This window comes from Charadrius vociferus, unplaced genomic scaffold (genome assembly GCF_000708025.1).
Source record: "Charadrius vociferus isolate BGI_N301 unplaced genomic scaffold, ASM70802v2 scaffold90, whole genome shotgun sequence".
NCBI classification, from domain to species: domain Eukaryota; kingdom Metazoa; phylum Chordata; class Aves; order Charadriiformes; family Charadriidae; genus Charadrius; species Charadrius vociferus.
In genome coordinates this window covers 240,587-256,987 of record NW_009647222.1, presented here as the reverse complement: position 1 = coordinate 256,987, position 16,401 = coordinate 240,587, and the positions used below count along the sequence as shown (strand labels likewise).

At 41.3% G+C, this 16,401-nt stretch overlaps 1 protein-coding gene across 2 annotated transcripts; it reads right to left on the bottom strand.

Annotated features, from left to right (window-relative positions):
- Positions 1-2,866: 2,866 nt before the first annotated feature.
- Positions 2,867-16,196, bottom strand: CCDC77 (coiled-coil domain containing 77). Of its 2 annotated transcripts, XM_009879623.1 has the most exons (11): positions 16,150-16,196; positions 14,512-14,728; positions 13,096-13,238; positions 10,881-10,977; positions 9,515-9,581; positions 8,656-8,750; positions 7,199-7,347; positions 5,875-6,115; positions 5,079-5,204; positions 4,841-4,993; positions 2,867-3,044 (listed from the first exon to the last, which is right to left on the bottom strand). In XM_009879623.1, exons 1-11 carry the CDS (start codon positions 16,194-16,196, stop codon positions 2,898-2,900), a joined length of 1,482 nt encoding a protein of 493 aa, XP_009877925.1. In that variant the 3' UTR covers positions 2,867-2,897. The 2 variants fall into 2 exon arrangements, with proteins under 2 accessions (XP_009877925.1, XP_009877926.1); XM_009879624.1 differs by lacking the exon at positions 16,150-16,196 and having other exon boundaries at positions 14,512-14,742.
- Positions 16,197-16,401: the final 205 nt, after the last annotated feature.

Sequence of the window (16,401 nt, the reverse complement as noted above, 5' to 3'; positions counted from 1 at the left end):
TTCCAACATGCATGCACTCCTTCCTTACCTAAAAAAGGGCTACACAACATTTTAGTATCTTGGCTCACAATAAGAACATTTGTCCAGTTCTAACCTTCAATCCTCTATAGGATAGTCTCCCTATTCCAAGAATCAGCCGTTTTGGAGAGCTTTCAAATTCTGTGCTCCTACATATATAACCTGGCATTTAGTTGTATTGAAATGATACAAGTCACACATTACTAACTTAAAATAGCAAAAAAGCTAATCAGTCTTTGGAGTGAAAGCCATTTTTTGTTTTCTACCCAAAATCTGTGGAAGAAAATTGACTAATATGGGTCTTGGAAACTTTTTCAGGAAACCCTCTTGGAAACGCCAATAAATCTTTACTGACATCTTAAAGGGTAGTTGTCAGTGGTAGAAAGCACTTGGCTTTTTAAAGCAATTCTTGGCTTGAAGGTTCACATTTGTTTTGGCAACATAAAGCAACATTTCACATGATCACACGATGTCACACAGAAAGAGCATGTACAATACTTTGCACTTCCTGCCTTTGGACAAATATTCAAGCTTCCAAATAAAACGGACTTACAGATCAGCACTACCGTAATTCCCCCCCACCCCGATCCCTGAATAGGAAGGGTTCGTAGCCTAGTGACAAACTAAGAATGAAGGTCAAGCTGCACTTTGATTTTGACACACCAGCAGATATATTAGGAATGTTGCCATTTTATTCTGTTCAGTCTTTCAAGTAATAAGGAATACTGGTGAGGAAGGCAGGAAATTAAACATTTACATCCTTCTTCCCCCAATTATTTCCTCCCAGTCTTACAAACCTGAATGTCAAAGCCTCCAGTCTTTATCCAGACACGCTTCATGGCTTTCAAGTGAGGAAAGTGTAATTTCATAGACAATTCTTTAGCTTGGAAGAGTTGAAAATAAATAGAAATTCATTTGTTTCTATAAGTGCAAGAGACCTTTTTACTAGTTTCCCATCAGCTGAATTTAAGTAGATGGATCCTGCTGAATAAGTGGCTAATACTTCATTACGTAGCAATTTTCAGGAGCAGCCTTCCAGGACCTGTGATAACTTTGTTACCTTATCTTCAAACCAGTAGCATGTTATTTCACATACAAACCTGTTTTAATTAGCTAGACTTATCTGAGAAAGTACTAGTCAACTAAGAGTGAGACTAAATGATGGATAGCATTATTTAATAACCTTTCTCAACTGTCCACATCAATCGCTTTCTGAACCAGTTCAGCATTTTCAGCTAAACTAATTAGTGCAACACACTTTAAAACAGCCTCTTGTAAATTGCAGTAGTAGTTGAGCATTCAGGTACAGATTGTCAGCCACCCACACTAAAGTCTGTTTGTGATGAATTTGACCTCAAGAACACATACAAAATAAAAGCCACAGCACAGGACCATAAGGTACAGCAAGCTCGTCACAAAAAGAGATACAAAATTGAAGCGGGCCTTGACTTAAGAGAATTTCCCCTCCCACTATAAAAACAATTCTTTCTCCAAATTTTGACAGCACAAAACCCATCTTTTGCATATCTATCTCTCCCAAACACTGAACGAGGACCTCCCTGGCCACTACCATGTCCAAAAGAAACTGCCAGCTTTCACACACTAAGTTCTTTTCAACAGGAAAAGAAGTGCTGGTAGCCTGTAGGTGTATACTTGAGAAAGATATTATTCTGCTTCTGTCACGTTTAACGAGGTAGGAAAGGTACAGTAGGAAACAGAGGCACTGAAATCCCTTTTCCAATGCAGATCTGCTCTCAGTCTACAAGGTGGACAAGATTTGCTGATGCTACAGTAAAAGCATGAATACCTGCAATTACAAACTAGGCTGAAGCCATGTTGTAACACTTTTCATGATTTCATCTGTTTTCTAGAATTGCGATGTCCTGATGTCTGGTACAAAACCAGTCATCATATAGCTAGAGTTATATTTATCATGTAGCAACTAGGCGCCTGCTCTTCCACCACAATTTCAGTAGCAACAACTGGCTGGAGCAGAAGTTGACCATGATTTGTTGGTACTGACCATCACATTGTTTAAAGCTACAAAGATATGGTGGTTGAGGAAGATAATAGGTGCCTTTTATTATGGGCTTCCTCTGTGTGTCAAGATAAACTGGGAGGAAGGGGACAAGAAGGTGATTCTCAATAGTGTTGTATTTCCCTCCCCCCCCCCCATCATTCAAAACAAGTGTAGATGTTGCTGGTTCTTGCAGATGAGTTCTGTAACAGCTTATCTTTTTCCACCATATTAAATCAGCCGGTTTGTCCCAATTAGGTTAGAACTAAGCAAAGGGAAGCCATATAAAAACAGTTATACTGTCAAGGGGAGAGTGAGATCTAATACACTTTAGTACGTACTTTCTGTATGCGGTCTTTTTCAAAGAAAATTTCCAGTTACATCCTGAAGTGCCTAAGCACCAAAACAGTAATCATTTAAACCATTTTAAAAGCGGCTTCTCACATACGAAGAGGTCAGTCAAGCAGTTCAGATCCTGAACTACATCCTTCCATGATTAATTTCATTAAAATCATATATGTGGTTTATAACATGCTCCAAATAAAGGTGAAGGTCAGTACACACTGACCCCTACCACAGATAGGAAGGTAAGATGAAGTCATAAGCATATCCCTGATATATCAGTCATCATGTACTTTCCATGTCAGTCTTATCAGATGCCATCTCTCAGATGAAACAGCAATATAATCTGGCACGTTAGGAATGGCTCATGTACAATGTTATGACATTAACTGCATATTTCCTCAAGCCTTCTGTCAGTGGATGCCAGGAAACAGACAGGGAGGAGCTGCTCTCACATATGACTATTCCAGGCTAGCAATGTCCCATTCCTAAAACTAGGATGCCAGCTAATACCTCAGCTTCAGCAGATCCGTAGTTCATTCTCTAAGCCATAGATTTTTGCTTTTAAATTCTTTAGTTCTCCTTGAATTTTACGTGTTAGTCTGTTTCCTTGGCGGACTTCGTGTAGAATTGCAAGATCTTGGTCTGGTCCGACATTCAGAGTCACCTAAAAAGGAAAAGAAACACAGATGAAGAAAAACAAAGCTATACAGAATACAATTTAGAGAGTATTATGATGAGGATACAAAAAAGAAAACTCTAGAGGAGACCCTTTGTAGCTGACAAAGAGGACGCTTAAGCTAATATTGCTAGGCTAATGCATATCACCAGTAGAAAGGTGCTCCAGAACCAAAAATAAAGAACAAAGCTTTCATGCATTACGGTGTTATATTACTGGCGAGGAAGAAATCTAGATAGAATACAATCAGGTTTACCCATAACCTGTTGACTCCTTCCTAATTCCTGTATTACGTAGAGACCCACAAAAAGAGCCAAGTTAAAATATTTATTAACTAACTTTTATCTAGTTCTAAGTACCTCACCTGATATGATGATATTTTGTCACCTTCTGTTATTAGAACTAGCGGTGGTTTAACTGCTGTGGCCAACCTGCTGCCTTCTGAACTGCATACGATTCAAGAGCAGTTCAAGCACAACGCCTGGTCTCAGGCCATGCCATATGGCCTGTGCTGAGCTGAACAAAGGCCGCTGGATAATCAGAATTCCTGATGGCAAGGTAGCCACGGCTGCCTTTTCCTGTCACACTGGAAATGGGTAACACGCCAGCCCAGTCACTTTCAATGGCAGAGCAGCACTGCCTTGGAAGCTGCTCTCAAAGCCCTCTCTTCTCTTGACTCTTTAGGGTGTCTCATTGTCATCATGTAGTTCTTAGTCAAAGATTTTAATATGCAAATCAGGAAATTTAGTCATCTGTAGTCGTTTTGACCTCAAGTGATGAGAAGGATTTAAACATCACTCTGGAGATTTCTAGCAAGTATTTTGTTCCTCTGCCCTCTTGTGGTTAAAAGCGTTAACAAATTAAGAACACAAGAGCACACCCATATACATTACAAAACATACAGGTCTGTAGTAAAGGTATCTTAGGCAATTTTTCCCCATTCACATATGCTGCTTAGTCCTTAAAGAATAAAGTTTAAACACCACCACCACCCCCCCCCCAAATAAATAATCAAAGCCTTTAGTGAAGACAAATGCACTACTCTAAACTGAACTATGCACCAAAAGTAGAGAAAACAAGTGAGTTGGTGGCACTGCCAGACTCCTGAGAGTCAGCTGGGCAAACACTATGCCTAGATCATCCTCTCAAGCATATCTTGGATAAATACCTCATTCTAAACTCCAATTAATTTTCAAGGCTGTGGCTTCCCTTCTAAGCTGTTCCGATGTTCATCTACACATCTGGAAGGTACTACAGAGTACACAGCTTCAATTTCCAGCCATTGTTTCTGCAGTGATTTTTGCAGTTACAAATGAGATATTAACAAGGGAATAAATAGAATATTCACAATATCTAGTAGTCAATTATCTGCCTCTTACTGGAACAAACCCAAACTCTATGGCCCACAGAAAGAAAACTAATCATCATTGTTTCAGAAGTATATCCTGCAAATAAAAACTACTTTACTGGCTTGCAATTTTAAAACAGCTAAGTGGGCTACAGGGATCAAATAAGAACTTTTCAGAGTTGCAACAAAAATACACAGCTACTGTATAATCAGGACAGCTCCTGGCAAGCTTGGTGCCTGACTGATTAACAAAGACAAATATTTCTTGCTTCATAAAATACATGAGGGTAAGTTTTGTCAAATATTAATATCTAAAGGAGCACTTAGGAAAGAAATTATTTCCTTAACTCTAGGGAAATTTTGCATTTAAATACTGAGAATACACCTCTATAGGGTAAGACTGTAATAGTCTGTCTCAGAAATGCTTAGCTATTACCTTAAAAAGCTGGTTCTCTACATCTTTCAGCTTCTGCCGAAGCTGTTTAATGTCATTCTTGAAGCCTTCCACTTCCATATTACGACGTTTTTCCAAGGCCTCATATCGCTGAGTAATCAGCTTCAGGCGCTTCCCCATCTTTTCTGAGCGTTTCTATGGAGATGAAAACTCAATAGGGTATACAAAATAAAGGCCGCAAGATCATCACATAGCTAGCAGATGATTACAGGCTAATTACCTTAAAGAGTTCTCTGCCAAGATCTCCCTCCTCACGAATCCTAGCCAGCTCATCTTCCAGGGTGACACACTGCTGTCTATACATGTTTGATAGGCGCTGTTCCTGCATTAGCTGTTCTTGCAGTGACTAAGACATAGGAGGAACAGAAAGAATCAACTCAAAAAGCCAGTGGTCACAATTTCCCCTGCTGTGCAAAAGCAAGAGCGATAGATTGACAATATGACAGGCAAATAAAAATTAACAACTGGAGCTACAGCTGATGAAGTAAGTAGGTAAGGACAATATTCTAACACCACTTCCATTACCAAAGCCTTTTAATTAGGTTATCAGTTCTGCATAACTGCTCAGCATCAGGTAAAGAACCCTCTCCTCTTCCCCTTAAAAAATATTCAATTAATGCTGCAATTTCCCTTTTCACAGCTGCCTGCCCAGTACTGCATTTCAGAAACATCTGCATTCAGAGGTAGCTGAAAAAAAATCCCTACTGCCTGTTTACTTTCCAGTTCCTTATTGTCTGTTTACCCACTTCAGATCTCCCAACTTCTCACTAGAAGTGCCCAAAGAGGTTGTTGAGGAGCCATCCCTGGAGGTGTTCAAGGCCAGGATAGACATGGCCTTGGGCAACCTGGTCTAGTGGGAGGTGGAACTCAATGATCTTCAAGGTCCTTTCCAACCTAAACCATTCTATGATTCTATAAAAATCCTGACTACTGTATAAGAGCTGGGGGACATCAATTGAAAGGACTTATTCTAATCAAAAACTGTTAAAGAGCCTCTACCTAGGACAAAAAATTACCTTCATTTCTCTGCTGTGGAGTTTCGAAGCCCCATCATCTGCTCGAAGCATCTTCTTGGTATCTCTCTGCTTCTTCTCTCTTCCTGGCTCCTTGCTGATAAGCTGATCCAGATCTTTGTCAAGTTTCCTCAACAGACTGTCCTTCTCTGCCATCCATGCTTTCTCATTGGCTCGAGCATCAAACTTGAGCTGGAGAAAGTCACGGGTACTCTCATATAAGAGATTTTGGGTCTTATGGAGTCTGTAAAAAGGGATCCCAGTAGAGTTAATTAACTTCCCTCCTAGTTCCTCCCTTAATTTCCTCAGTCATCATTGCAAGTTGAAAGAAGCAATGTGTCCTGGTTTGAGGTAAAACAGGACCAATTTTGTTCAGTAACTTCGCTTCTTAGCTGGGCCTCTTCTAACTACTGAAATTAACAGCATATTGTGCCGACAATGTTCACTCTCTCAGAGTGATAAGACCAATTGTTTATAGCTGATGCCCAGGCATGGTATGCAGACCTTGCTTATACTTATTGCTGTAATACCCAAGGCAGCCAACTTTGTTATTTGCCCTGTTGGAGGGTCGGAAGCAGAAAAGCATAGTGGGGTCCCACCTGCGGGGAGGAGCGGACAGGACAGGTGACCCAAAACTGACCAACAGGGTATCCTATCCCATCTCCCTCTGCTCAGTATAAAAGCTGAGGGATCAAAGGGTCAGCTCTCTCTCTTCCTGCAATGGCCGACGTCTAAGGAGGACTCTGTCTGTCTGCCTTTGATCCTGATCCTGAATGCAGATCCAGAATCCAGTTCCCATCCATCACTGAGTCCAGCCTGGGACTGCCCCAGTGCCAGCTGGTTTCATGATTGTCATCTCGGGAGCTTGACACGGTTTTGTATATATTTCATCATTTCTTTTTATCTTATTATGAATATTTCATTAAAGTAGTTTAGTTCCTTCTAAACTCATACATCTCTTTTTCCCTCCTCTGCCTCTCTCTTTGAAGAGGGGTAGAGGGAAGCATCTGTCGGTCCCATCTGGGGTCCCCCAGGTCCCCAGTAGCCAATTTGGCCTAAACCACAACACATGGAAGAAAAAGATAGGTGCTTTCCTAATGAGTTTAGCTCTTCTCATCTAATGAAAGAAGTGATATTCTTCCAATGCGAAATAGGATTTTTAATATGTAGATTACTCCATTATTCTACTTCCACACACACTGCCAAACAGATGGCTGCATAATTTGCTTTTCTGCCTGCTGCAGAAAGCAACATACTAAAAACCAAAATATTTTTATTGTTCCCTTCTCTTCTCATGACTACATCACAGTCACTCTCTCACACTCACTTATCTGTTATAGTTTTGATCTTGTCCTGGTCCCTCTGATGCTGGACCTGAGCTTCCTCCATGTGAATCCGCCGGTCCTCTAGTAGTGCCTCAAACTGTTCCTTGGATAATCGTGTCTGTTCTTCTATCTGAGCTTGCAGGGCCTCCACCTGAATAGGCATAAAGAGACATTACTGAATAAGACCTCACAGCAGCTCTGCTCTTGTCCTTGCAAGTCTCTTTTAAATTCCAAGATTCAGATGAAAGGTTCTACTTGATGATACCTGAGACTTCTAATTTCTGAAATTTTTATTTTTGTTTTAATGCTAAGTATTTCAGACAAATAGACTATTTTAAGAAAAAAAATGCTACAGGCAAGACAGGCATATTACAAACAGCAACAATCGATAGAAGATATTGGAAAGATTTACATTGCACATAGGATGTGACAAATCCTGTGGAATATACATATACACTTCTGCCCCTATGCTACCACCTTCCAGTGAAATAGTGATATAAAAATACCTAATTACTAGGAAAGCAGCAAGTCCACATACCTTGAACAAAAGAAATTACTCAACCAGAATGAATCACTAAATGTAAACAAGACAACAAGCAAATGAGAGGGATGCAAAGAATCTTGATCTAGGGCACATAGTCAGGGAGACAAATTGGAACAAGTTATTGAAAAATGCGCATCTGGCCTATGTGTAAGAAACTATCTGAAAAAACTTAGTGCGTATTTAGAAGGCTTATTTTTATGGCGATTTTTTTGTATGATGCTTTTGCTGCAGAATAAATGTTTTCAGACAGCTAACTGGCCACTAGGTCAGTTACCACTGGCCTTGAACAAAAAAAAAATTAAAAAATAAAAATCTGTACACTGTACAAGTTTGCTCTTTAATTTGCTTTTCTTGACTCATCCTTCCTCTTGCTTTCCATACAGCTTCTGGCATCTTCCCCAATTCATGATGCTGTACATTTTATCTTTCATTCTGTCATGCTATCCACACCCTATCTTTCACAGAAGTCTAGCAAAGGGAACATTTCATTGCACTAGTGCATCTTATCAGGGCTGCCTAATTCAGTCTCAGACACATTGCTTTTGTCAGACTTCCACAAAATACCCAACTCTGCAGATCTTCCATGGGTTTAATGTAAATTGATAGCCACAACCAAATTATGGGAGATAAATATAGAATGTCTAATTGATGTTAAGGGTAACACATTCCAGCTGACATTACTGGAAGATCTGCTTATGTAAACCTTTCAGAATCAGACCCAAGTTCTTAAATCTAAGCCTACATTCATCACAAAGAAACAGCTAAGTAAACTCATAGAAAGTGGGAATCCATAGTAAGATGTGGGGACTGATAAAATCGGTATGTCTACATCTTATATAAGCAGACAGCATATTTGTCTATCATCATTTCCTGGACAGCCAGGAACTATGTCCATCAGTTAGCAAATGTTTTTACCTGAAGTAGGAGTGTTTGATTGTCTCTCTGATACCTCTCAGAACTTTCTGGTTTCTCTCCTTTTGCTGCTGGTTTTGAAGTGCTCTCCTTCGTGCCTATTGCAGAAATTTAACAGAATTAGAAATGGGTTTTCCAATCTACCTGCAGTACCTTTCCAAGAATGAAATATTTTATGTGCTGGCTAGCCTACAGGAACAGGAAAAAGCTTGCCAGTGCTACAGTCACAAGGACTTCCAGAAGGACTAGCTGGATAAAAAGAGTTTCAGAACTTATGGTGATTGCATAACTTTATCCCACACTATCACACCACAATATTTAGTCAACCTACTAATCTTTTTGGCATGTATAGAAAGCAATCTTAAATTTTCTTAAATAAATGATGAATAGGCAGATGACACAGGTGCGCAAACATCAAACCTTGAATGAGTTTTGAGCCTGCTAGCTAATTCCAGTCAATTTGGAAAAGGCAGTTCTTTCAAAAGAGAAAGTCAGTAAGCAGGCATACAGATTCGCACTGCTGTGTACACTAAAGGCAGGCAGAACACACACCTTGGAACGGCTGTGGCTAAGGGTGCCTGTCCAATTGGTGGTAGCTGTATAGTCCCAGAACAGCCATTCCACAGTCATACCAGCCTCTTCCTTAAGTGGGCAGATGACGGACATGAGAACCAGCTCAAGTTATTTTGAAGGGACGCCAAGAGTACTGCATGTATATGTATACACCCATGGATACGTTTAAGGAACTCAGAGACATACCAAAGTATTCACAGTAAGAAATTATTTTGGTATACTGGACACAAACACACAGAGAAACACGTATCAATAGCTGAGCTGCTGTTAGATCAGCTCGGTGTAGTACCTGTTCTAGAAGTATCATTTCGCTCATGCGGATCTCTGGATTTAGCTGGCCTTTGCAGAACAGTAACCTATAGAAACAAGATTAAATATCTCAGCTGAACATCTGACTTCACCAAAGTTGCAATGGTCAAGAACAAATCTTAAAGAGTAAAATGAGATATCCAAAAGAACGGCATTACCTTACTTCTACCACAAGAGAAGGAAGACATTCACAAGTGTAATGTCTGTGTTGAAAAGTTTCCTTTATCATGGCTGAGTTTTACCATTTCTGCCTCTTTTTTTTTTTCCCACCAAAACAACTGGAAAGTAATTCTGCGTTTGCTGGCTTCATTAGGATGAAAATCAGCAAAGGAGCATTTTGGGGACAGAGAGGAGAAGAGGGAAGGTGAAGATGAAGATTATGTTATTTCCTTCTTACATACTCCTCCTTGCCTTAGCAAGACAGAGAAACATGAAGCTTGATTTATCAGCACATTCACTGAAGCTATGAACAAGCCTGGGATAAAAGCTAACCGATAAAACTATTGAAACAACTCAACTGTTGAACTGAAACCCACCTAAAAACAAGAGGCCATGAGGGAGCGGGTTATAACCCCAATACTTATCTTGAAGTCGATGCTATATGATAGATCTAATTTTAAAGCTACCCTGTATCAGGGAATTTTAAAGCTTCTGCGAGCCTTTTTAACTGCTTGAGCAGCACATAGCAACCACAAACAATGTAGGATATTGCAGCCTTTTTCTGCACCTTATTTCTAAGATAAAACCTATATTCCATCATAGTCTCTGCATGTCCAAATCATTCATGATTTTCTTAAGTAGATTCAACTGCACTGCACTTCATATATACCGCTATTTAATCCATTTGACATTATTTCTGAAATATGTGATACAATACTGCCTCGAGGGGATGGCTCTTCTGCAGTTCCCTGCCCAGGAAAACTGCTGCAGCAACCTCAACACTGCTTTGCTCTTTAGAGGCCCTATGAGACAGGCACTTTGAGATAGCTGATCTTCAAACACCACACCTGGTTATTTTCTGCACTTTTTTTCTTTTTCTCTTTGTGGTGTTCTCTCCAACTTCTCAATGACCATTTGCCAGATGGCTTCAGACTCCTATCTGACATTTAGAAGGCTGATCTGGAGCTATGTTTTGAAGGTAGCAGGAGACTGATGCTAAGAGGACCTACTTCCGGCATGCTTGTTCCTACTCATCAGCTATACTAAAGCCCAGTGTTGCTAGAGATCCTTCCTGCTTTGGGCTCATTTAGCAACTTTTGACTTGTGGGACAGATCTGGTCTGTGGTCAGCCTCTGGGGTACAGATCTTCATGTTACAATCAAAAGCTACAGAAAAATGGAACTTGCCTTATGTGGAGGCTCCTTGTGAAAATATGTAACTTCTCCTTTGTCTGTTCCTGCTAAAGCCAGGAGATGTTGAATTTTTTTTCTATCCTCCAATTCCCTGGAATTCAAAGAAAGTGGTCAGCACATTGCTATTTTTCAGTAAATCAAGACACCGTGACACACTGTTTTTCTAGTTTACACGTTAATGTTTACAAGTTTTCCAAACTGTTGCAGTTCTTGAGAATACCACTTTTAAAAGAAACTCCCAAAGACATTACTGACATTGCTGATATAATAAGAACACCACCAATTCTACCAGCATTGGGAAGCATTCTTCTTTTCAAATATGACAATACTACACAGGCTGATACAGCAATAGCACACAGTGGTAAAGAATTTGCATTCCAGAATTATGAACTACCTAAAATCCTTTCAGATACTTCATTCAACAGATATTAAGTGCCCATTTTTCTTGAAGCAAACCAGATTAAGGACTGTATTAGACTTCTTGACACACTCTTGAGAAGTACAAAAGCACACCAACACATATTTTGACTTAAGTTGTTAAAACTTTAACTGAAAACTTGATATTATCACCCACAAATGTTCTGAAGAAGGCTGGGAACTCCTTTACCACTGGCAACTAGTCTGGTACAGCAGGTTATATTCCAGTTCACCAACTAAATGGCATTGAAAGAAAGTAGCTGTCAACATGATCTCATAGAGTGATGGAAAATTATTTGCTTTGGTCTGTATTTTCTATTTAAGCTTAAGTGGTTTTAGGGTTGATAGAGGAAGTTTTGCCAGGCAGGTGCAAGGTCTGTACATTGGTTTTCCATGGCAAGGTTTTGGTACTGGGGGCCTACAGGGGTTGGCTTCTGTGAGAAAATGCCAGAAGCTTTCTCCATGCCTGACAGAGCCAATGCCAGCCAGCTCTAAGATGGACCCACTGCTGGCCAAGTCCAAGCCAATCAGCGATGGTGGTAGCACCTCTGTAACACATTTAAGAAAGGGAAAAAACTGATGCACAGCAGCAACTGGAAGAGAGAAGAGTGAGAACATGTGAGAGAAACAGCCCTACAGACACCAAGGTCAGTGAAGAAGGAAGAGGAGGTGCATCAGGCGCCAGAGTAGATATTCCCCTGCAGCCCATGGTGAAGACCATGGTGAGGCAGGCTGTCCTCCTGCAGCCCATGGAGGGACATGTTGGAGCAGATATCCACCTGCAGCTGGTGGAAGACCCCACACCAGACCAACTGGATGCACCCAAAGGAGGCTGTGACCCCATGGAGATCCCACGCTTGAGCAGGCTCCTGGGAGGACCTGTGGACTCATGGAGAGAGAGGAGCCCAAGCTGGAGCAGGTTTGCTGGCAGGACTTGTGACCCTGGGAAGGACCCTCGCTGGAGCAGTCTGCTCCTGAAGGACTGCACCCTGTGGAAAGGACCCAGGCTGGAGCAGTTCATGAAGAATTGCAGCCTATGGGAATGACTCATGTCGGACAAGTTCATGGAGGACTGTCTCCCGTGGGAGGAACCCGACATTGGAGCAGGGGAAGAGAGCAAGGAGGAAGGAGCAGCACAGACAACGTGTGATGAACTGACCGCAAACCCCGTTCCCTATCCCCCTGCACCACTCAGGGGAAGGAGGTAGAGAAATTGGGAGTGAAATTGAGTCCAGGAATAAGGGAGGAATGGGGGGAAGGTGGTTTAGGATTTTAGTTTCTCATTATCCTACTCTGATTAGATTGGTAATAAATTAATTGCCCCGAGTCAAGTCTGTTTTGCCTGTGACGGTAATTGGTGAGTGGTATCCCTGTCCTTATCTCGACCCATGAACCTTTCATCATATTTTTCTCTCCCCCTGTCCAACTGAGGAGGGAGAGAGATAGAGCACCTTGGTGGCCACTTGGCATCCAGCCAAGATCAACCCACCAGCCTGCTCAAATCAGAACTTCCACATTCAAACTGGCAACTCACAATTGAAAAATGAATCTATGTTCAACTTCTGCTCTTCCTTCTACTACTGGAAAAGGAGGAATAATAAGCAGAACAATATTTAGCAGCCCAACAGATTGCATTCCACCTCCAAGACTGGTACAATTTCATAGGAGCCTCCCCCTCCAGGAAGTGTGGCATAATTGCATCTCTGAAGACTCCAGATCTGGATCAAAACTAGAACATAGTGCATCCAACTGCCATTGCCAGTGACCCAGCCCACCATATAAGACAGCACACCTGATTTTCAGCCGGTCATTCTCTGAGTAGAGACGAAGGACATGTTCCCTCTCCTGGAAGAGGTAGACTTGCATATCACTCAAAGCCTTTTGCAACTCCGCAATCTCCTCTTCCCGCTGACGCACTTCGCACTGCAATTTGTGCTAGGTGAAGAGAATGAGGTACTTGAAATGATACAGAGCATCAAGCAACAATTACAAACTTCAAGCTGCTTGTACCCTGAGCCTGTAACTAGCTGGTATAGAACGACTGGCAGTTCAAGTGAATTATTTTATTCTCTTACAAAATTTGACCAGATGAGGGCAGTATTGGAAAAATTAAGAAGTGTTTCAACAGGGAGTTCTGAGCCCTGAGAATTATTATCACTATACAGCAGTGAAATAAAACCTAAGCTAGGGTCTTCAGTTTCCAGTGGTTGCACTTCTGCACTCACAGTGGCACAGGTCTGGGGACTCTGATATCAACAAAAACCTAGCAAAGTCTCTGTAATAGCACTGGCTCTTAAAAGAAATTGCTGAAGAATAACCATTAAAATATCTGTATGATTTAGTAGTGAGAAATCTGGCTAGTTACTAAGTTTCAATAATGATTTTCTCCCTGGCGTGGAAAACTAACAAACTTTTCAGAAAACCATTCCCATAGGAGAGAAGGCAGTATTTTGGAACCTGCCCCTCTTTTTACCCATATGTTGAATGAAAGTAACTTGTATGCCCCATATTTCCCGTGAGCTTTCAGGCTGCTTCAAGCATGGCCAGTACTTGAGGAGGTACCTCAACTACTTCAGAAGTGATCATTCTATTCCCAAAGGGTCATTCACAATTACAAAGATGACTGCGAGACAGATGTATGCTGTAAGGCATAGCAGAGCACTGAAGTTACAGACATTCTGTAAGACTTCTTCCTGTTAAAAAGGCAAAGATTTTTACATTTTGGAGTTTCTTTTAAATTCACATTTATTTGCTGTGTAGTACTACTGCTTAATAGCCTATGGCCAAGCTTACGAATTCCACTGCAGTAAATACGAATTATATCTGTATCTCAAAGCTCATTAAATTTGGACAAAAGAGCACTCATTCTTCACTGTAACAAACAAGGGAAAGAAGTTGGACAACATTGGAACACAACATCTAAACTCAGGCTTTAATTGAAGAAAAAACAGAAACAAACAACCCACTGTGAAGACATAACCAAACTATGATAAGAATAGAAGAATATCCTACAGGCACGTTTCCCTTTGATTTGGCAGAGGACGGACAGCTAGGTTTTACAATAAAACCCTGGTATCTACTTATTTCTTCTTAGGCTGAGTTCTACCACATTACTGGCAAATCTTAAGACCATCTGTGCTAAATTTTCAGCTGAAGAAAAATATTAAGTTTGCGCAAGGATCATAATTCAAAAAACTCTTCTCCTAACCTGCTCATCATACGTTTCTTTGTATCTCTCCAGCCTTTTTACCAAATCCTCATGTTCCTCATCAAAGTCAGCAATCTTCTTGCGGTAGTACTCCAGCAGCTCCCGAGAAGGACGAAGCAAGGCCAAACGCTCATTGATTGAAGGGAGAGGAGTAAAGTCCTCCTGACTTGGAGACTGAGAACTAGTGTATCTGGAAGAGACATGGGGGGTTGCCAGCCTGGACAGAAACATTTTCTAATGACATGTAAGCTTTGGACAATAAAATAAAAAAACAGTTCTAAAACAGTTTAAAATAGATTTTCAGTTTTAACACAGATTCAATTTTAAATGTAGATTAGCTTGTCTGTGCTCCAGGTATTAACAGGAGACCACAGCATTTAGGACAATCAAAAGCTTTGATGTAAAACAGCTTGCAGGCTTACTATACTGCGGTGATGGGGTCAACTGATGGAGAAGGGAGAAAGAAAAATGTCATGGAACAAAAGTCTCATAGGTTATTTGGGGAGAGTGAACCTGAAAGGAAGAGGAGGAAAGAAAAGGAGGAGACACCAAAGAGGACAAAAAGTCCATTGTTGTGCAATTAGAAGCAACAGCCACTGCAAGATAAACAGGAAGACATAACCTGTGACAGAATCACTATCTGATACCCAGAAAGAAAAACACTTTCTAAAGAAAGACTGTTGAATAAAGCCAATAATTCAGGTGAGCTGATGCACCAGCTACCGCAATTTAAAGCGTAGGTCTAGGAATATACATGCTTTCCTTTCTTGTGTACTTGACATTCTTAACCACATAGCTTGTCCACCCTCGATAGTGAAATAGAAACCTCCAAGTTCTCAAATCTTATGTTGAGGTACTAGATGGAATGCCTACCAATATTACATAAATCAAATCAAGAATATGTATGTGTAATTGCTTAAAATAAAAATCAGATATGTAATGTTTACTGCATTCAAACATTTAATCTGCTCAAACCAGCACCAAATTTGCAAATAGAGATGCACACAAGAGTTCAAAATTCACTTGGAAAGTATTCTTTTTGTTATTTATGTTGATCTGACAAACAACTTTTTTTTAAAATGATGCTATGAGTAACAGAATTAAATCTAAGAAGCCTCTCTGCTAAAGATCTGCTTAGCAAAAATAGTCCAGAATCCAATTCTGGAGCCAGTGCCAGAACTTTGATCATAAAGTGATCTGGTAGGTGACACTGAGGCAGTGGTAACTGTTATGGACTGCTCACCAAAGCTGCTTAGATTAGAGTCCCAGTGTGCTATATCCATGAAAATGTGCCAAGCTCTAACTCCTGGCAGTAGAGGAAAGTATTAAATATGCAATAATATGTTTATTTCATGTAGGAACTTTCCCACCAGAAATGCCTTAAACAACACATTTAGAAAAAATAAATAACAGCAACAGAAGAAGACAGGTAATATAGACACAAAGTAAATATTTTATTACTGAACTAAAGAACAGCAGAAATAGACAGGCATAAAGATAAGGAAGCACAGCACGCACAAGAGTGGACAAAGCGGTGCCTTAACGTCTGGCTACCGGACAGAACGGGCAAAGTTTTGGGGCCAGAGCCCGCAGAGCAGTTTCGGCGCAGGGTGACTAGAGAGGCAACACCTACACTACCTTCTGGAGCGAGGGGGGGTCCCGGCAGAGCGGTCCGTCGCGCTCATGGCGCCCCTGCGGAAAGGCCGGGCTCACCGCGGGCAGCGGGCAGATGCTTCGAGCCGGGGTTCAGCTGGGCCGCTGGCGGCCCCGAGTGCGCCGGGAGGCTGGCGGGGGTTCCCGGCGGAGGCACGGGCTATGGCGCCTTGCAGGCCCCGCCGGGAACAGCCATCGCCGCGGGGGAAGCCCCTCAGAAGCCCCCCCGCCAGCCAA